Genomic DNA, 22,347 nt, shown 5'->3' on the forward strand with positions numbered 1-22,347 from the left:
TATGATACAATACAATACAACATTGTATGCTACGTTATGATGTGATACAGTACAATACAATATGATACATTACAAAAGAAAATACTATACAATACAAAATCAGACACAATGTGATACAGTACAATTTAAAATTATACGATACAATACAGTGTGTTTACACACCCCTTGCAGATGAGCTGTCTAACAAATCCGAATGTTTTTGCTGTGAACTGTGAGCATCCTGACCAATCACAGCTGGGTATTGTGATGAATGGAGGTAACCCATGTCATTTTAATATACTGCAGTATTACAAGCCTCGTATTTTGTCTGTATTGTGCAGCACTAGTGTGCATTTCCAGTTTGTATTGATTTGGTGAAGATGTGAACATGCTGATGTTCTTGTCTGGTTACTGTAATGGATTTGAAGCTGCTGGATGCTGCAAGCTAAAGCTGAAGTGTGAATTATTGAAAGTGTGACTTTCTCCTGATTGGAGATGTGCCTGTAGATCAATAATGCACATGCTACTTTAATGGGCACCTCTGTTTTACAGTACTGTGCAATAATCAGAGACTAACACTCATTCACTAAATTTCCAGTCAAATGGCCTTACAAGCTGTTAATTTGTCAGGAAATATTTCTGAGGATATTAGATATAAGATAATCCTCTGGCAAAAGGAAGGAGTCAAAGGAAAATAAGTGGGGAAAAAAAGAGTTTTTAAAACTTTCAAAAATGATTAAAAGCTACAGAGAAAATGAGACTCCTAACAACCACCTGGAAGACCTGGTAGACACCGCAACTGCCCCCATCAGATAAACAGCACTTAAAGCTTTCATCTCTGAGAGAGAGGAGAAAATCAAGCTGCTTCAGATCTGAAAACATCCACAGGTGTTTCTGTCCATCCTTCCACTGTGAGAAGACGACTCAGCGCTGTGGGTCTGAAAGGATGTGTAGCTGTTCAAGAAGAACCTCACTGAGAAAAGGAGACGGACACATCAAACAAAGAAGCTGAACAATGGACTGACCACCCCAGAGTCCAGACCTCAACATCACTGAATGTGTTTGATTACTTCAGAAAAGACTGAACTTTGGAGGCGTGTCTGCAGATTTACTTGAGAGACTGAAGGTGAGTCTCTTGAAGAGAATGGAAGCTGTAATGAAGGTATAGAGTGACTCACTGAACTCTGAAACTGCTTTTTTTCCTGATGCCGACAAATGAATAACTGGTACTTAATGGCTGTTTGGACTGGAAGTTAAATGAAGGGTGGTCTCTGACTTTTGCACAGTTCTATTTATGTACAACTACACTGCTGTGTACAGTATGTAAATGTATGGATTGTTTTTCTTGGTCAGCGTCATTGAGACCATTCTTGTGTGTGTGTGTGTGTGTGTGTGTGTGTGTGTGTGTGTGTGTTTGGTAGTTTGACAGCAGTTGAAGTGTGTGTTGATCTGTGTTAGTGGTCTGGCGTGGCATCCCCAGTGGTCTCTGTCTATCTCTCCCCTTTTTTTTCCTCGCTCTCAGCTGTGTCCTCTCTCTCTCTCTCTCTCTCTCCTTCTCACTCTCTCTCTCTCTATGTCTCTCCCTCTCTCTCTCTCTCTGTACTGGGAGCTGCTCTGGTATCTATTTTTAACCGGCCTGGTAAAGCAGCATATGTGTCCCTGGGCCTCATGCTGAGAGGCAAGGGGGTGAGCAGGGACCCACACTCATCCAACATTCATACCCCATCACATGTTCTTCCCCTTCTTTTCTATCACTCCTTCCCTCCCTCCCTCGCTGCCTCCCTCACTCAGGCATCCCATCCTTTCATGTCGTTTCGGTTTCTTTCGCTCATTAAACTTCCCTTCTCTCTCTCTCTCTGTCTCTGCTGTCGCTCACGCTCTCTTCCTCTCTCTCAATTTCCCTCTCTTGCTCTCTCTCTCTCCTGCTCTCTCTCTCTTGCTTTCTCTCCTTGCTCTCTCTCTCTCACTCTCCCTCTCTCTTTCCTTGCTCTCCCTCTCTCTCTTCTCTCCTTGCTCTTTCTTTCTTCCTTTCTCTCTCACTCTCTCTCTCTCCCTCCCTCTCTCCTTGCTCTCTCCTCTCTCTCTCTCTCTCTCTCTCACTCTTCCTCTCTCCTTGCTCTCTCTCCTCTCTCTCTCTCTCTCTCTCTCAATCTCCCTTGCTCTCCCTCTCTCTCCCTCTCTCCTTGCTCCTTCTCTCTCACTCTCCCTCTCTCTCTCTCTTTGCTCTCTCTCTTTCTTCTTTTCTCTCTCACTCCCTTTCTCTTGCTCTCCCTCTCTCCTTGCTCTTGCTCTCTCGCTCCTTGATCTCTCTCTTCTTGCTCTTCCTCTCTCTCCTTGCGCTCTTTCTCCCTCTCTCTCTCTTTGCTCTCTCTCTATCTCTCTCTCTCTCTCTCTCTCTCTCTCTCTCTCTCTCTCTCTCTCTGTCTCTCTCTCTTTCTCTCTCTCTCTCTCTCAGGCCAACCTGAGGAAGTTCATGGATTATATCCAGCATCATCAGGTGGATAAAGTCTCTAAGATGCTGGAGAGAGGTCTCGACCCAAACTACCACGATCCAGAGACGGGGGGTAGGGGACCATGCACTGCTGGAGAGAATCACTGCTCATGCTGGTCTAAACATCTAGTACAAGTTGCAAAGTCATTTTATCAGTTCTTATTCCCAACAGGTTCCAGATTTAGCTTTAGGTATGCATGAGGCGCTGCTCAGCCTGTGCATTTACATATTCCTCATAATAAAACATTCCTATTTATTGCAAAACTTTGAATGTTTGCCTGCCAGGTTTTTGGGGAGCAGGCTGCCAAGCCAAGAAAAAAAACGAAAAACAAGTATATCTTTGGAGGCTGATGTTTTATAGAGTCTGTGTTTCTCTGAGGATGTTTTGTGAATGTCACAGTACATGGCTGTATATCAGGCTGGTGGAAACAGGAGTAGTTTGTTACATGTCTGATAGCACAGTGTGTAAGGGTGGAACGCTGAAGCCCAGTTTTAGTGTAGTTTCAGCACACAGCGAACATCTGAATTCTGCATCGCAACACTTTAAAGGCCAAAAAACACAAACAGTCTTCATTGTACTGTAAAAGCCTTGGGCAGCTCTTACTCAGGACTGGAGCTGACTGATGTCAGCACGTTCACTCGACATCAAGGAAAGCCCTCAGGTGTTCTTTTGATGGGTTCATTAAATGTTCCATTAGAGCTGCCACCAACCTCTCCGAAAGACCCCCTGTCCTTGAAGTTTGCAGCTGGACCATTATGCAACCTTCAAGCAAGTTATTTTCAGTTTGATCCATGTGAGGTCACAGCAAGCATGCATTAAATCTCAGCAACAGCTGTCTTAGAGACATATTAAAGGACTGTAAAAGTGACGTATTTGGTTGTAGCTGTTACTTCGCAGACGTCAGAGACCATCCTTTCCTTTTATGTCATTTTCAGTCTTTTTCAAATGGCTTTTAATGATTAGTCAAAACAGGCATTAAGGTTTTCATTTTCAGCATCTGGAAAAAAGCAGAAACTATGTATTTTATTTTTATTAATATTTTACAGGAAATTATACAGAAGCCTCAACAACTATAATATCACATTTTTCAGTATTTGGTGTGTCCACTCTTTACCTATATTGCATTGAATATGTTTACATGCGCTCGATAATCCGCTCATAATCAGACTTCTGCAGTTATCTGATCACTCAAATGTTCATGTAAACAGCACACTGATTTTTTAGATTGAAGTAAGGTCTAGAAATCCAATTAAGAAATCCAATAAAAACAGCTGGATTTTAGCTCAGTAATCAGATTTCTTAGTGCATGTAAACTCTTACTGTGATTTCTTTCGGATTTCTCAATCTGAGCATGTGCGAAAACAGACTGCGGTACCAGAAATAAGCGAGCAGCATTGCCTCGAGATATACCAAATACATGCTTGATGACATTGAGGATTTAAATTTTCTTCATCTTCTAGATGATGTATGTGTATATTTTCAGTTAAAGTGGTGCGATGTTTTTAAAAATTGCCGCAGCATGAAGTTTGAGTTTTACGCTACGTTTACATCACGTCTTCTGTGAGTTTATTGGCTGGTTGCAAAGCAGTAATCAGATTACTGCCTGAATCTTGTAAACCCGGAGTTTTCCCAGTATCTGATTACTCGAGTGCATGTAAACGCATTGGTCGGATTACTGACAAAATCAGATTTTCTGCAGTCATCGGATTATTAAGTGCATGTAAACTCACTCATTCTATTCAGGAGACTCACCTTCAGTTTTTCAAAGAAGTTTGCAGGGATATTTTTCCACACCTCTGAAGTTCAGTCTTAGACATTCGTTGCATTTTCAGTTTTAGAAGGTTGTGACTTAGAATGACTTTTTGAACTCCAGTTTTGCAAACAACTGTTTCCTCACTTACTTTCCTCTGACCTTCTCATTCCTTATGCAGAGGATTATCTTATATCTTCTCAGAAATATCCTCTGAAAAATGACTAAATTGTACTCAATGGCCGTTTTGACTGGAAATTATGAAAGGAAATGAAAGGATCATCTCAGACTTTTACACTGCACTGAAAGGTGTTACATAAGCAAGTTTGAAGTGTTTTAAAACAAAAAGATAAAAGTTCAAAAAGATTCATCGGATTTCAAAAGCGCCATATTTTTACAACTGTGAGGCGCCAAGGAACCAATCACAATCCAATTGAAAGAGGGGGTCATAGAGTTTCTGACTGTCACCGGAAGATGGCTCCCTTCAGTCTGTGAGGAGATGAGACCCCTGAGCAGAAATCGCTTTGCGTTCTCCACTTCAATAACAGTGAATCCATCAAAACTGTACAGCTTGATTTTCATGGGCAGTGAACCTCAGAGTGTTCGGCGTTGGTTCCACAACACTGGATGATCTCTGAAATCAAACTGAAAGAGCTGTGAGTGCAGCAACACCCGACATGCTCAATAGAGTATGGGATGAATTTGACTATGGTGTTGATGTTGTCCGCACAGCTGGAGGAGGTTCATACTGAGACCTTGTACAATTACATAATAGATTTTATGCTCATTTAAACCATTTACAACTTACTGCATTGCTGCAATCGGATGAATCTTTTTGAATCACCCTGTATTTCTTTTGGCATTTAGAAACTTGCTTGCAAATTGGAAACATTGCAGTCTATATTAGGTCTTATTATGCAGATTGTCTCATTTTACTTCCCTTAAAAATGTAGTATTATATTTCTCCCTGATAACCTTTATCATCAAGGGATATATTGAGTGTGTGTTCATTTCACGAAGTTAGATTTAATGTAATGATTTAATCAATGTCTGTTCAATAACACTGTCCTTGTCCTTTGGGTTTTCAGAGACCCCTCTGACCCTGGCAGCCCATCTGGACAATGTGGTGGAGATCATAACAGCACTGAAGAATGGAGGAGCCCATTTGGATTTCCGCTCTCGTGATGGGATGACTGCGCTCCATAAAGCTGTCAGAGCCAAGAACCAGATCGCTCTCAAGGTAACGTGTCTGCTGCCACTGGTGACTGTGCTGACAGTGAATGTGATATTAATGTTATTAAGTGTCATTCCGACTCCACATGAATAGTGTTTCTCTAGATTGTACTGTCGTCTCTTTGGGTCTTTAGGATTCTTGATGGCTTGTTCATGATACCTCTGATTGTATCCATCCATCTTGTAGCTGGCCTTCCTTTGTTACCTTCAGCTGTTTTAAGCATAGTTTATTGGTTGGCTGTTCTCAGAATCCGTCCAAAATAAAACCTTCAGTTTGGTTATCTGGGCTTTGAGTGAGAAACGAGGCTTGATTTGATCAAGAATCCATTTGTTTTGTTTCAATATTTTCCTGTTCCACTTTTTTATTGTCCAGCTGTCTCATCCATAAAGAGCCACAGAGAAGAACACAGCCTGGACAGTAGTTGTATTTCTTGACTGCTGTATCCTTTGTTGTCGATAATCTGATACATTCAAGCTGTGTGCATGTACAGTACTGTGTAAAAGTCTTCAGTCTTCAGTAAAAACGCTACATAACATTAGAATAAATATAAACAGAAAAACAGTAAAACATAAGAATTTGTTGCTTTTATTGATTTGTTGGTTAGAAAAATGACTTCTCGTTGCACTCCAGCCATGGATTTCCTTTTTTGCATTTCTTGTAATGTTAGTGACTTTTGCACAGTACTGTATGTGTGCAGCTGATGTGTTTTCTTTGGTCACTTTTTATAGTGTTAAATGGGATTAAATACCAGCTGTACCCAATATGTGACAAATAACAATGTGTTGGTTCTCTATATATGCTATCAAAGTGCTTAAAAAACATGTATCTCCATTAGATCTCCAACAGAAATGGTCCAACATTACTTGAAATAAAATAATCGTTTTTTTTTTTACTTCCAGTATAAGTTAAGAAGCTTTTTTCATTCTGCTGAAGAATTATACAAGGTTTTGTAATGAATGGGCTGACGAGGCAGACAAGTACAATCGCAATTGCATTTTATTTAAGTGAAAAATCCAAACAGGCAGGCAGATAAATAGTACTTGGATCTATGGAAAACACACCAAAACACAGTAACAAAGGAAACTACTGGCTAGGTAAACTATGAAACGAAGTCTAGACTTACACAAAGAAAACATGAGCAGGAAACCAAGAACACAAAAATCACAAACCTAAATCATCAACGTCAAATATCAAACAGTGCTGGCTGGGGAACAGTGGAAAAACAGGGGTATGTACACCGATCAGGCATAACATTATGTCCATTTTATCAGCTCCACTTACTATATAGGTGCACTTTGTAGTTCTACAGTTACAGACTGTAGTCCATCTGTTTCTCTGCATACTTTGTTAGCCCCCTTTTACCCTGTTCTTCAGTGGTCAGGACCCCCATGGACCCTCACAGAGCAGGTACTATTTGGGTGGTGGATCATTCTCAGCACTGCAGTAACACTGACGTGGTGGTGGTGTGTTAGTGTGTGTTGTGCTGGTGTGAGTGGATCAGACACAGCAGTGCTGCTGGAGATTTTAAACACCTCAGTGTCACTGCTGGACTGAGAATAGTCCACCTACCAAAGATACCCAGCCTACAGCGTCCTGTGGGCAGCGTCCTGTGACCACTGATGAAGGACTAGAGGATGACCAACACAAACTGTGCAGCAGCAGATGAGCTATCGTCTCTGGCTTTACATCTACAAGGTGGACTGATAAGGTAGGAGTGTCTAATAGAGTGGACAGTGAGTGGACACAGTGTTTCTGTGTTGGTATCGGTGTATACCAACACAGAAGACAAGGAACACCTGAGACTCATGAGAGGGCGGGGCTAGGAAACAAGAAACAGGCGAAGGCTGAAGTTCGGGCAGGACAGGAGAGGAGCTAACACAACAAACACACATGGCACTAGAAAAAAAAGGCACATGGAAGATGTAAACCAAAGCACATGACAAGGAAACAAGAAAACAAAGGCAAAAACAGAGAAAGAGGGACAGAGAGTGACAGTGACAATATACTATCTGACTATGTTGATGCACAGAAGTTAGAAAAAAGGGAACAGCTTTAGGCAGTGTACCTATCTTTTGAGGAATTCGTTTTTTTTTCATCTCTTCCAATAAATGTATTCTTTGTATTAAAATATTAAAGTTGCTGTCATTTGATATGAGAAAGAATATAGTATTTGCTTATGTTTGTACAATCAATGTGTGTATTTGTGGTCATACCAATAAAATATAATAATAAATAAGGTTTATTTATAAAGCATAAGTAAAATTAGCTGCCATTACTCGAAGTGCTGTACAAAAAATGAGCAGATTAACCAAGAATATAAGTATAATAAACAAATAGGAAACCAGAAGAAACAAATACAGCAAATAGGACAAAGCAATATGAAATTAAATAAGCATGAAAATGTAATTACATAGATATGTAAGTAAATTCTCATACAGAATCTAAATATATTTGACATGTACAGTGTATTAAAACATATTAAACATATGGACATATACTGGACGTATATTAGATTTGCTCGCTAAGAAACACTTATTAATCCACATTGAATACGGATGTATTACAGGACGTCTACTGTGTGGTTCTCTCTCTGCAGGCCATGCTGGAGCTGGGGGCGTCTCCGGACTATAAGGACCGTCAGGGTCTGACTCCGCTCTACCACACAGTGACCGTGGGTGGTGACCCCAGCTGCTGTGAGGTGCTCCTGCGTGCCCATGCCACCGTGGCCTGTCACGACGAGAACGGCTGGCACGAAGTCCACCAGGTGGCGCTCTCACTTGTCTCTTTGCGTTGATGGTCTTTGTTTTCTGTCACTGGAGTGGGTGTAAAACTGAACATTTGACATGACAGAGGAGGAGGGCTGGTTTTGGGAACAAAGAAACTGTATATTAGTAGGTGTTGACGTTAAGAGGAGCGCTGTCTTCATCCTGCCGAGGGCTCTTTCTCAGAGATATATGTTTAGAGACAAACATATTTTTTAGCCTGAGACTCTGATAAAAATTTCACCCCTGGTGTCCAAAATTACATATTTTCTTGGTCTTCTGAGTGACACTAAGTTAACACATCCTTTACAGGGAACACACTTAAATATGACATCTTTCTGCAAATTTTAGTGCACACTTTCTTTTGTTTGCTGATTTTATTATATTGGAAAAATATAAAACATTACCTGACTTTTGCACAGGCCACATTTTATGTTTTATTAATTTTTCCCCAAATTGTGCATTAAAATGAGCAGAGGAAGTGAATGTGTAGAGGATGCGTGAATTTATTTTCACATAGAAAATCAATAAAAACATAACTAGGGGTGCCCAAACTTTTGCATATAACTGTTTTTATCTCTATCTGTTTATGTAGAGAGATATATATTGTTTCTTGGGGTCCATTTAGGACATTTTTATGGGTTTGTGTACAGCCATAATGCATTTTTACATCATTACACCATTTTCCAGCCTCTTTATGTTACTATAGAATTGAACAGGCTACTGTGCCTTTAATCACTATGTAAATGACCTCTATTCTGATTGGCTGCCCTGTATTGGACCTCATTCAGAAAGCAGTCCCGGCTGAAACACTCCTTATAACTTCAGCGTGTATGTGCAGGGCTAGTGGCTGTAGGCTGAATGGGTGGATATATGTAAATGTTTTGGTTTTTGTGACATCACAAAATTCAAAATAAGTCATTTTTTCAGCTTAGTTTCTATGTACAGACCTGATGGGCTGGTCAGTGAACGGTACATTTTGAAACTTTATTTTAAACGCTCTATTTAGAAATGCCAATTTTCCAGGATATGGGCCCTTTAAAAGACCCACAGGTCCTGTGCTCACTTTGAATTCTCACCCAAACATTGAAAAGCATTGGTCATGACTGGTTAGGTCATCATAATCCCCTTATATGGCAACAAGTTTGCTCAGACAATAGCAGAGAATTTGAATTGAAGAGATAGATGTGTGCTGTAAAATAGACTCATTAGAAAGCCTGACCGCTGCTGCTGTACACTGACATCTAGTGGTGAGGGGGAGGATTGCACAGAATGCTATATTGTGACAAGTGAATTAGACCTATTTTAAAATTTCTTTCTAATTTTTTATTTTAAAATATATAACATGATATAATGTACCTGATGAAGTTTGCCCAGGCCTAAGTATGAGTGTATATATGATGTTACTCAGTATGTTTGTATGCACAGGCTTGTCGATACGGCCACGTCCAGCACTTGGAGCATCTCCTATTCTATGGAGCTGACATGAGTGTGCAGAACGCCTCTGGGAACACAGCCCTACATATCTGTGCCCTCTATAAACAGGTGAGCGTGCTCTTTACACAAGAAGAACTCTCCTGATGATGCTTTGGATGGAACAATTTCAAAACAGAAAAACATGTTTACCTCCTGAAGTGTTCCTCTAGATCCAGTCATTACATGTCCCTCACCCTCACAAGCTCCTTCTTGATAGTTCGTACGTGAGGGTCAAAGCCATTTTCTCGGGCTGAATTGTGCTTGTTTGTTGCAATAACACTGAAACGCTACCTTTTTGCTTTTGACTGCTCCATTACAGTTTGGGGAAATACATCAGTGACCCCAGGGCAGTGGGCTGAAGTGGAGGGCAGTATTGCTTCATTATAGTGCTTTTGTTTGGACTGCCCTAGATCGGCACTGGAATCCAGCTGCTTAATATATCACTCTCCTGGGACTCCTCTAGGTACAGAGGGGTGAGGGGAGGTGGGGCTCGTGTCATGTTCCTTTCAGCACATTTATTATTTCCAGGTCCGATAGCAAAGAAGCTGTGAACGCTCCCTCAGCAAGAGCTATAAATACACTAGATTCAGAATTACGCAACCAGTTTGTTCCGTTATGCTGGAGTTGGTGTAGAACATCTGCAGAGGTCAGGGGTCCATCTGTACGGTTAATTAGCTATTTAATGCACTCTGTTTTAAGGATTTTGTTATGATAATGCATGATGGAGTCAGTCAGCATTATTGATTCCTAGGTCTTGGGGAATCAATAATGTGGACTCCATCATGCAGTCCACATGCAATCATGGGAACCTACATCTTAGTTTTCAGGAAACTGTGATGGCAGCCGTGTCTTAGCTGGGCTCATTTATATAACAGTAATAGCATCAGCTGAGTAGCTGGGCTCATTTATATAACAGTAATAGCATCAGCTGAGTAGCTGGGCTCATTTATATAACAGTAATAGCATCAGCTGAGTAGCTGGGCTCATTTATATAACAGTAATAGCATCAGCTGAGTAGCTGGGCTCATATGTAAAATAGCTTTAGTATCAGCTTTTTAGCTGAGTTCATTTATGAAACAGTGTTATGCCACAAGTTTTGTTCCGTTATGTTGGGGTTCTCTGTAACACAAGGGTGGCCAATCCTGGGGATGGATTCACGATAGGATTCACGATAAAAAGTTGCGAAGGTTTTTAAGACAAACATTAAGGTCCAGTCCTGTTTCCACTGAGCCCTCAGCCCTCTGTTTTGCTTGTTCACGTCTAGGGGTAGGGTGTCCTAATTTTTGTTGAGATAGAGGGGTAGGGTGAAGTGTTAGGGCTACATGGCCCTCCAAATGAAGGTTTTTCAGAGACTCCAAACAGAGTGTTATGAGAAAAAAAGAAAAAACGGCAAGATGGCTGAACAAGAGACCAAAGAAACCCACAAATGTGAGAATTTTCTCTGTTAAAAATTACGCTAAACACTGTATTATCTTAGTTTAATGTCGTTTCAGTGTATTATGGTCGTTTTCTTCATAACAAGCACAAAAAATCGCTAGTAGTTTGCTGATGTCTCGGTAGCTAGCTAGCTAACTTTCCTGTTCCACCTTAAATAGTCCAGCAGTTTTGACACCTGAGTGTAACTGCTGTACCATTTAAGGTGGAACGGGAAAATTCGAGCAAGAAGCTGGTGAATATCTGACTTCAGCTTCGTATCACCAAAGAATTAGTGGTGGGCGATAATAAATAATCGCCCCCCTCTTTGAAGGCATATGATGCCCTAAATGTAACTAAAGCCCAGCAGTGAGGAGCTGAACTTTACCCTCCTCTGTCAGCACTGCAGACTGGCAGGACCGGCTGCAGAGCAGCGCTAGTAGCTGTTAAGTAAGCAATGTTTTTTTTTTTTTAATTTGAGGTTTGTCCTGTTTTGTAGGACAATATTTCAACCACTATCGCATGTAACTGAGTACCAAGGGGTTAGGGTGACACTTGAAATCAAGGGGTAGGGGTAAACAGAAGAAATTGGATTGGGCCTAAGAAGTCTGATGAATGAGGATGGGCAGGAGGAGCAGAGACAGTGTCCGTAATAAATGTATACGCTGACTTTGTCAACTCTAACTGCCTAAGACTTGTGTGAGGCTGTCATAAGGTTGAGAAAACATTTTAGAACATAACATTTTCAGGAACAGGACTTGTTCTTAGAATTATTCTTAAGAAAATAGTTAAGAATGTAAAATAAGAGAATTCTTAAGAAGTGATTTGAAGAATAATAGTTTCTCTTAAGAAAAAGAAAAAACACACATTTAAGAAGATTTTCTTTCTTAAGACGCTTTTGTGAAACCAGCCTCTGGTCCTGGAGATCAACCACCCTGCTAGCAAGCATGTATCGGGCCAGATATTGTCCTGCATACAAGGTCTAACAGGTTTTTAATCTGCTCAGACAGATTTTAAAGGCACATATTCGTTTATTTTGAAAAATAAAGTAAGACAAATATTACAAACAATTGAGAGAACAAAATTAATGCCTAGGCCTAATATAAAATGATTTTGTTGTTCCTGTTAGTCTAATAGTTTGGTTACAGCTGTATAATCAGCTTTTTTATGATGTTACTGTTAAAATTATTGACTAAACTAATTTACAGAGGGTAACGAAAGAAAGAAACTGTGCACTCTTAAAAAAGACGGTCCTTCAAGGGTTCTTTAGTAAAGCAAATGACTCTAAATAGAGCCATGAACACTAAAAGAACTCCTTGCATGATTAAAGTGCTCTTTGCATTGTGAAAGCGTTCTTCAGATTGTTGGAGAACGTGTTGTTTGTTGTTTCATAAAGAACCTTTTTCAAAAGTCTTCTATATAGCACCAAAAAGGGTTCTTCTATTGTCATGATGTCAAGCTTGTTACAATAGAAGAACCTTTTTGGTGCTATATAGAACCATTTTCAAAAATCTACAGTACATTACAGTACAGTACATCTACAGTACATTCTTCATCAATGTAAAGAACCCTTTAATGATACAAAGAAATCCTTAATCATGCAAAGGGTTCTTTGACTGTTCATGGTTCTATATAGACACATTTTCTTTACTAAAGAACCCTTGAAGAACCATTTTTAACCCTTGTGTGGTGTTCAGGTCTGTGGGACCCATTTTCAATGTTTACCAAAAGAAAAAATGATGTGATTTATTATTATTTCATCCCCAGATTTCTTGCCCTTTCCTCATTTTCTGTGAAGAATATATAAAATAACCCATTTTCAGTGTCTTCACTCTGTTCACCCCCCACACATTTATATTACACATGTGGTGTTGGGTGAACCTGCGGGGAGTAAAAGTGTGGAGGTGCTGTGTCCTTCACTCTGTTCTCCTCCTACATGGCTTGCTGTTAGCGTGTGTGTGTCTGTGTGTGTGTATGTGTTTGTGTGTGTGTGTGTGTGAGGGTGGATAGCATGGGCAGGCTGCTGACTGGCTACAGCTGCTAAAGGAGAACTTACGCTGGACAGTTGTGATATTATTATAAGTTGTGATATATATAACTATTTATTTTTACATAAATAGTTATGGCTGTATTGATAAAAAATACCACTGAGTAACAAAAAGTGGAAGTGTGAGCAGTGAAAAGTTACGTTTTGTCTAAAACTCTGCTTAACCATCTGTGGGCCACCCGAAAAACACTGAGAAAAAAGCCAGTGAGCCTCCAGCTTTGCTGTCAGAGGCCCAACAGTGTGCGTTGAATCGGAAATCTCCAGGGTGGTAGATCTCCAGGAGCACGATTGGACACCCCTGGTGTAACATCTAGAGAGGTCAGAGCTGTCTCTGTGTGGTCAGACTATTAAATACTCTCTGTTTTAAAGATTTTGTGATGAAGTCAGTCTTACTTATTCACAAAGTCTAAAATCCACATTTTACTTTGCAAGAAACTGCTAGCAGCGATGTCTGGGTTCATTTATATGATGTTGTTAGCGCTGTTTATGCAGCTGGTTTCATTTATAAAATTGCGTTAGCATTAGCTTTATAGCTGGGCTCTTTTATGAAATCTCATCAGTGTTAGCTTTGAAGTTGAGTTCCTTTATAAAAGTGTACTGGCAGTAGTAATAACATCAGCAATTACAGTGTTTATGAACTGACAGAAGCTTATTGATGCTCAGATTCAGAATTATGTGAATTATGTTTTTTTCAGTTAGAGTTCTGCTGAACATCTAGAGAGGTCAGAGGTCTCTCTGAGTGGTCAAGCTTTGAACATGTTCTACTTTAAGAGTTTGCAAGAAACTGTGCAGTCAGTGTCTTAACATTATTTTCATTTATGTAATAGTGTTAGCATGCTGCTGAGTTAATTTAGCATTAGCATTAGCTGTGTAACTAGTTCATTTATAAATAGCATTACTGTTAGCTGCATAGCTAAGTTCATTCCTAAAATAACATTAGCATTAGCTTTGTAGCTAAGTTCATTTATTAGCTAGTATGATTAGCTTTGTAGTTGGGTCAGAGCCGGTTTATGAGAAGCCTGGCCACTTCCTTTTCCCCCCGTTATATCAAAAACAGGACTGCTAAACAGCAGAGGGCGCCCACGAGTGAGTCCTCTATGAATGGGAGTAAATGGAGCTCAACGGCTAAAAACGAAAAGTTAAAATAGTTTCTAATCACTCACCCAGAACGTTTCTTTAATTTTAGAAAGTAGAAGGATGTATTTCACTAAAAAAACAAAGAACTCTTATCCATATATTTCCGTTTTTTTGCAGCAAACAGGTTTTGGGCAGCAGAAGGTGGCATTACTGCTAGAGCATGATGATTGGTTGGCGAGCGGAGCAGCTCATTGGCTGTTCGTGCTCACAGATGTCATGAACGTACATGAGGCGCCGCTTTAAACTCCTATAACTCGAGTTTAAAAGCTCTTAAAAATATAACAGCAGTGTTAAAATGTTTTATGCTGCTCTGTGTTCAGGAAATAAATGTATTCTTTTACATTAAAAATGTTTAAACATTTATAAACTATGATTTTGCTCAAATGCTCCAGATCAACCCATTCATTTTGGACTCACTCGGGAGCGCCCTCTAGCGTTTAAGAAAACCGGAAGACATTGCAGAGTGGGAATTCTCCTCTCTACAAGATCTCTGGCTGGGTTTCATAAAATTATTTTAGCATTAGCTTTGTAGCTGGGTTCATTTATGAAAAAGTTTTAGCATTAGCATTGTAGCTATGTTAATTAATAAAATAGTATTAACTTAGTAGCTTGAATTGCGTTAGCATTAGCTTTGTAGCTGGGTTCTTTTATGAAATCTCATCAGTGTTAGCTTTGAAGTTGCATTCCTTTATAAAATAGTACTGGCAGTAGTAATAACATCAGCAATTACAGTGTTTATGAACTGATATAAGCTTATTGAGGTCTCTCTGTGTTTACATGCTCTATTTCAAGATTTTGCAAGAAACGGTGCAGGCAGCGTCTTAGCTGTGCTCATTTATATAATAGTGTTAGCATTAGCTGTGTAACTAGTTCATTTATTAAATAGCGTTACTTTTAGCTGCGTAGCTAATTCCTGAAATAACATTAGCATTAGCTTTGTAGCAGAGTTCATTTATTAGCTAGTATGATTAGCGGATGTAGCTGGATTCGTTTATGAAAAAGTTTTAGCATTAGCGTTGTAGCTAGGTTAATTAATAAAATATCATTAGCTTTTAAAGATTGCACTTGATCACATTAGGTTTAAACTGACAGCAACTTGCTAATTTTCACAGATGAAGAATTATGTGACTGCTTTATTATGCTGGAGCTTTGTGTAACACCTAAGGAGGTCAAAGCTTGACCTCTCTGTCTGGTCAAGCTTCATATATACCCAATTATCTCCCCAATTTAGTTGTCTCCAATTCCATCCGCTAGTTAGGACTCCCCCAATCACACAATACTATCAGCGCTAGGAGGGTGAAGGCTAACACAGGCTTCCTCCGAGCATCTTTTCGAACTGCAGCTCACGCAACATCACTGGACAGCTGAACACGCTCGGAGGAAAGCGCCAACCGCCAGATCTGTTACGTCAGCTAACAGACGCCTGCGCTGACTAGCATCGCGTTGGGTGATGGGGGGAGAAGGAGGGGCCATCCTACCCGCCCAGAGAGAGCTAGGCCAATTGTGCTCTCTTGGACTCCCGGCTACGGACGGCTGTATCATCACCAGGGATCGAACTCGTGATCTCCTGATGATAGGGCCAACGCTTAGACGGTTGCGCCACTCGGGAGTCCCCCTATACTCTATTTTAAGGATCATGTTCTGGTCATTTGTGATTGAATCAGTCTGTATTGCTTAATTCCTAAATCCTGATTTTAGTTTGCAAAATAATGCGCTAGCAGGTGGCTTTGCCTGATCCATTTAGCAGTGTCAGCATTATCATTAGCCGGGTTCATTTATAAAATACTGTTCGCATTAGCTTTGTAGCTGTGCTGACAGTAGTAATAGCATTAGCGTAGGCAGGGTTTATTAATTGACAGCAGCTTGTTAATGTTCACAGTTTAAAAGCAGCCAGGCAGAGAGTGGCCCTTCTGCTTCCTCAACAGGGGATCCAGGCTGCAGGGTCACAGCATGGGTTCCTCGGGCTGCTCTGCTGGAAGATCAGTTACTGCAGTGTAATGTCAGGTTCTGGTGTCAAACTGTGATACTTGCTTTTGTGAGTTTGATAGATTATTTGAGTATTGATAGTGAGTTTTATTTGCATGATCACCGTCTAGTCTATACTTTGCACATATAACTGTACTTTTTTACTTTTTTTTTTTACTTTTTTTACTATTGCTTTTAGTGTATTTTTACTTATTCAGTGTATTTAATATATATTTTTTTTTTTCTAAGATTATTTTTGGTGAATGGAGGAACAGCAAAGTAAGAGTTTCATTGTACAGTGTAATTGCCTGTTTCTGCTGTGCATATGGCAATAAAACTCTTGAATCTTGAATCTTGACTCTATAGAATAGCTGAGTATCTGTTGAGGCACAGTTTGTTTTTAGTTTTTTAAATGATATTTTGTGCGCATGATATGCAGGACTGTACAGTGTATATCAAACGCTGGGTGCATCAGAGTGGTTTAAAGAGCAGTAATTTTCCTTTGTGGAAATCTGTTCAGGCTTCTTAATGTTCACAATACTGTGTAAGATTTCTAACAGTATTATGATGGCTGTGTTGACTTTATTATTGCAAACTTAAATATCGTCACATACAGCGATACATTTGGAAAAATGTTGCGACACTGAATTTTATCAATGCGTATTAAACTAGTGCTACTCTCTGTTCCAGTAACTCATTATTTTCACCCTCACCCCCCATTGTGGCCTAGTCAGAAGGTGCCCATGAGTTGGTGTTCTGCTGTTTCTGTATAAGTTGGGCTTTCTTGGATGTGAAAATGAGTCAGGATCAGCTTCCCTGCTGTGTAAATTCAGGTGTAGTAGGTGTGTTAAAATACACTTACTATTTTAATTGCTTTTGTAATACAGGGGTTGTGAAACAATACATGCTGTGAATTGAATAGAGATTGTATGTAATAAGAAATGTGATATCAGACATACTGACATAATTGGACTGCATTAGAATGATTCAGGTTGTTCTGTTAAAACTAAAAAATGAAAGAAAATCTTGTGCTGCTCACATTTACACTTGGTGACTGTTTAAATGTATTGTCTTTTAAGAAAGCTGGACTTCTGAAGTCATGCTGTCATTCTGAAGCTGGCATCATGCCCATATAGAGCTCTGGGCCTAAGCTAATTCTTCTTTATGGAAGAAATAAACATTGTTTTTTAGAAGTTGCATGATGTGCTAAACAAAAATGTTACAAACTTGATATGTACATGCATTATTTCTCCAATTGTCACTGGATCCCTTCAATTACGAGGGTGTTAAGGAACTTTATATGCGCAGTACAAAGTGATGCATGACTTCAGTGGTTAATTTCATAGATATGCCTTCACCAGACACTGTGGTTTCATTTTGGCAAGTGGAGTTTGACCCAGAATACTGGGTGATTCAAAAAGATTCATCCGATTTCAAAGCGATTTATTTCACTTGTAAATCATTACAGAACAATGTAGTAAATTATAAATGGTTTAAATGAGCATAAATTTAATTATATATTTTTACAAGTGTAAAAAAGTATGAAGCTCCTCCAGCTGTACGGACAACATCAACGCCATAGTCAAATTCATCCCATACTGGATTGAGCATGTTGGGTGTCACTGCACTCACAGCTCTTTCGGTGCAATTTCGGAGATCATCCAGTGTTGTGGAACCAACGCCGAAGGTTCTGAGCTGTTGGAGGTTCACTGCCGACTGAAGGGAGCCATCTCCCGGTGACAGTCAGAAACTCTATGACCCCCTCTTTCAGTTGGTATGTAATTGGTTCCTATGCGCCTCACGGTTGTAAAATTGTGGCGCTTTGAAATTAGATGAATCTTTTTGAATCACCCTGTATAATTTGTTACTGCACTTGTAATGTATTGTGGTACAAAATCGGATTTTTATTGCTATCCTGACACAAGTTTAGCAATAAACACATCATTAAGGGCTGCAATAAAAGAACAGATCATATTATCTCACATGTGCAGCACCAGAATGGCTTAATCAGATTGACAGGAACATAGAGTTATAAGCCTAGTAGGTGCTTCCATGCACTGGGTTGAACTTGAATGCTGTGCTGTGCTGTGTGTAGACCAAATGACTTAACCAGAACCCATGTATATATCTGGATATTTTGGTTGGTGGATTATTCACAGTCCAGCAGTGACACTGAGGTGTTTAAAAACTCCTGCAGCACTGCTGTGTCTGATCCACTCGCACCGTCAGTGTTACTGCAGTGCTGAGAATGATCCACCACCCAAATAGCACCTGCTCTGTAACAGTCTGTAACTGTACAACTACAAAGTGCACCTATATAGTAAGTGGAGCTGATAAAATGGACAATGAGCATAGAAACAAGGAAATGGTCATAATGTTATGCCTGATTGATGGGAACTAAAGGAACTAAGGGAACTAATTATGCCGTTATATTCACGATGAACGGACATGGAAGAAATCTATACATTAACTAACATTACAATTTAAAAATGTTTTTTTCTTTCTCCTGTAAAGTTGCTATTTTGTATATACAACAGCGAAGATGTGTTTATTCATTTTTTGTTTGCTGGCATATATAGAAGAGAAAAACGTTTTGTTTTTGTTTGGCTTTGTTTTTGTAGGCCCGTTTAGAAAGTAAAAATCTTTATATATTGTTTTTGCCTGTATAGAAAGAGCTATTCAGCTGTTCAAGGCTTTTCTAACAGCCTTATGGTACAAAAAACGGGCTTGCGGTTCTAAAGTTTCCTGCTGGAGATGCGAGAAAAGCTTCTATAGCTGAGCTAAAGCTTAAAGCACAGCAAAGTAAGTCTGGATCTTCGTTTATATTTTTTAGCCTGTACTAGGACCTAGTTTCTTGTACTTGCTGCAAACCTAGTCAGAGACACACAGTTTTATCATTTCATAATGTATCGCTTCTCAAATTGTCATTGTGATATCCAACAGCTTCGTGAAGTTCGTATGCTGTTACATCCATAAGGCGGAGATGTTATTTTCTCTTAGCTTTTCCAGTGTGAATTACAACCCCAGGAGTACCGCAGAGGTCACAGCTCATCCATGATGAATTAAAGTGTCTCCTCTGCACTGACCAGTAGAGCTGTTACCCACCAGTTCCATTTACTGGCTCCCTCATGCCCTTCTTTGACCCTCTGATTGCCTCCCCGGATGTGAGCTACGGCATCCCCAATTAATCAATCCCACCAGAACCGTGAACCTGCGGTGGGCCGATGCTATTTTCTTTTTTGCTTTGTTTACGATAAAGCCATGCCACTGCTCTGTCACCATGTCAACAAGGACCAGGAACGGTGCCAGGTGCGCTGTGATGATATTTCCATGCGCGAGGAAATGAAAGCCATATCTACACGCGCAATTATTCTTCATGTGAGCGCTTTCGGCAGCAGTGAAACTAGTATTAGCAGGAAGGTAGGAGGAAAGTGCGATGGAGGTGTGCGTGTGCGTGTGTTGTGTGTCGGGTTTTGTGGTGAGGCATTCCGTGGGTGGGCTGCTGAATCCAGCTGGCTGGAGTGGGCTGGAGTGCTACAAAGCCATGTCTCTCTCTCTCTCTCTCTCTCTCTCTCTCTCTCTCTCTGTCTCACCAACACACATAGACCACACAAACACATATAACTGCGGAGACCCCCTCTCTTCTCACTGATTCTGATTTTGGGTGTTGACTTTGCTTCACACTTGTGTTGGAGGCCAGAAAGCTGAAGTCTGTCACTCTTCACTGCAGCCTGTTTAAGCCCGGTGAGATCATTTATAGACTCTGAGCAGTTTTTATTTCTATAGCTCAGGCACATTTTTGTGCTTTTTTGCGGGAACTATGTTTTTGACTGGATCGTAGCTTAGAAAGTATTCATATGGAGGGGTATCCACCAGTTTGCTTAATTTGAATAGAATAGAATAAAATAGAATAGAATAGAATAGAATAGAATAGAATAGAAAAGAGTGGGTGAGTGCGCTTATCTTTGCAGCCAAGCCTGAAACCTTTTCACTATGTCTTTTCCTTTTAAAGGAGAATTGTGCCAGAGTTTTGCTGGTGCGGGGAGCCAGCAAGGACGTCAAGAACTACCGCGGACAAACTCCCTTCCAGGTATGTGCATAGCTCAGACACATACACATATTCATATCTACTGTACTGCAGCAGTGCAATGTGTATCAGCACCCAGTTGACTTAGCCTTACTGCCAAAAGATGCAACAAGCTTCCCCATTTGCTTGCTTGGGATACCTTTGGTAGCATCTTTTTCTTTTAAGCTCAAGTCTTTGACCTGCACGCTTGATCGCTAAGCCTTACTTTTGCTTTCTCTCAGCTGTGCATTTTTTGCAGTTTTGGTTTTAGCCCTGCAGAAACAGCAGAACGTTTTAATAAAAAGCCAGAATTAGTGTAGGATTGCTTATTTTTTAACCCATTGCTCTTAATTCATTACAGAAAACAGCGTACAGCACAACAGCCATTATGTAAGAATGCACTCAGAGCGCGATGAATGAGCTGCTAATCTGTTAATGTGTGTTTGCTGTTTCAAAAATAGAAATACAGTTGAAAGGGCCACTTAAGCATATGAGCTGAGCCTAATTCATCCAATTTTTTCATTTACTTTTAATGTGACCCTTATGCCTCTTGACCGAATGACTCTCAGCTGTTAAAAATAACCGCTAGTCGTTTCCACAATATTTGTTTTGTTCCTGCTCCTGTTGTGAATCATAGGGCGTTTTCCCACCGCACGTTCAAAAACAAGAACTGACCCAAACGGGAACCAACAGAACCTACAGTTTTAGTTCTAGTTCATTTTCTACTTGCTTGAGAGATGACTGAAACTGTCACAATAATCATGATTAACAATTTAATTATGTTTTTGGGCAATTTATGTGCGCATGCATGGAATTTTGATAATTAGTCATTTTGTATAATAATTGTCTTAGCCTGACAATACTTACATACTGACAAGAAATAATATAATATGCCTTTCTGTACTACCATACTCACACAAATGTCTACAGCATGGCTCCACAGCAGAATTAGATTTTTAGGTAAAAATAAATTAATCCTCCTTTGCAGTAAAATAAAGCTCTGCTGATCGTTCAACACAGTTTAACAATAAGTGGTCTTAAATTCTGGAGTTAATGTAGAACTGCTAATTCACCCTTTAACCTGAAGGCTGTCGCACAGTCTGCTGGTCACATAGCAACACAGACAACAATCTCACTTAGCTAGTAGCTAACGAAACGGCAAAGAGAAAGATTTAAGACGAGCATTGATCATTTGGAGACGGATGGACTTATTTGCGTTTAGAATCACTCCAGCTGGTTTCCTGATATGTTTAATCTTCAACGAGAAACTGTCAAACACTAAAAAGTCACGAGGATGAAGTCGCTTCTCACTCGCCAGCTTCTTGTGTGAATTTTCCCGTTCCACCTTAAATGGTGCAGCAGTTACCTTTTGGCACCTCTTGCACCATTTAAGGTGGAACGGGAAAATTCACACAAGAAGCTGGTGAATGAGAAGCGACTTTAGCCTCGTAAAAAGTCGAACATTAAGAGACATTTTACAAGAAACTGTTCTACTTTTGAAAAAAAGTTTCCTGCTGGAGATGCGAGAAAAGCCTCTATAGCTGAGCTAAAGCTTAAAGCAGAGCAAAGTAAGTCTGGATCTTCGTTTATATTTTTTAGCCTATACTAGGACCTCAGCACATACTGAGACATGTTTACAGCCAGAATGGTAAAGCATTACTTTAATAAAATTGATATAAAATGTTGTGGCTCCCAAGGTGGTTAAGTTTTTCTTGAAAGGACAAAATGGCTTTCTTTAACATTTGGGTTGCCGACATCTGATCTACAGTGTTTACAAACAAAGCTTCATTTTTCTCTGTTGTGTGGGAAAAAAGCTTCCTAACTAGCTTACGTCACGTTAACGAACACTTTACAAAGTAGTAATTCTAAAAAATAGTGATTAACCCATTATCATTCCATTCTAGTTTACAATATGCTGCTCTTACTGGTGATGTAATAGTGCTTAGTGACTTTATCCTCACCTGGAAGAGTAATAAATTCACTACATTGTCTTTGGTCCAAAAACAAAGGGGGGAAAAGTCAGTGT

The 22,347-nt window shown here is 39.9% G+C and overlaps 1 protein-coding gene across 5 annotated transcripts in view; it reads left to right on the top strand.

Annotated features, from left to right (window-relative positions):
- The window catches only part of shank2b (SH3 and multiple ankyrin repeat domains 2b), a 173,007-nt gene that overhangs the window by 10,744 nt on the left and 139,916 nt on the right, over positions 1-22,347 (top strand). For all 5 annotated transcript variants that reach the window (XM_036568085.1, XM_036568083.1, XM_036568081.1 and 2 more), the window contains exons 4-8: positions 2,435-2,543; positions 5,310-5,461; positions 8,052-8,219; positions 9,646-9,762; positions 20,268-20,345. In XM_036568085.1, the coding sequence (XP_036423978.1) occupies positions 2,435-2,543; positions 5,310-5,461; positions 8,052-8,219; positions 9,646-9,762; positions 20,268-20,345 (624 nt within the window). The remainder of the gene's footprint in view (positions 1-2,434; positions 2,544-5,309; positions 5,462-8,051; positions 8,220-9,645; positions 9,763-20,267; positions 20,346-22,347) is intronic.

Source organism: Colossoma macropomum, unplaced genomic scaffold, assembly GCF_904425465.1.
Source record: "Colossoma macropomum unplaced genomic scaffold, Colossoma_macropomum, whole genome shotgun sequence".
NCBI classification, from domain to species: Eukaryota; Metazoa; Chordata; class Actinopteri; order Characiformes; family Serrasalmidae; genus Colossoma; species Colossoma macropomum.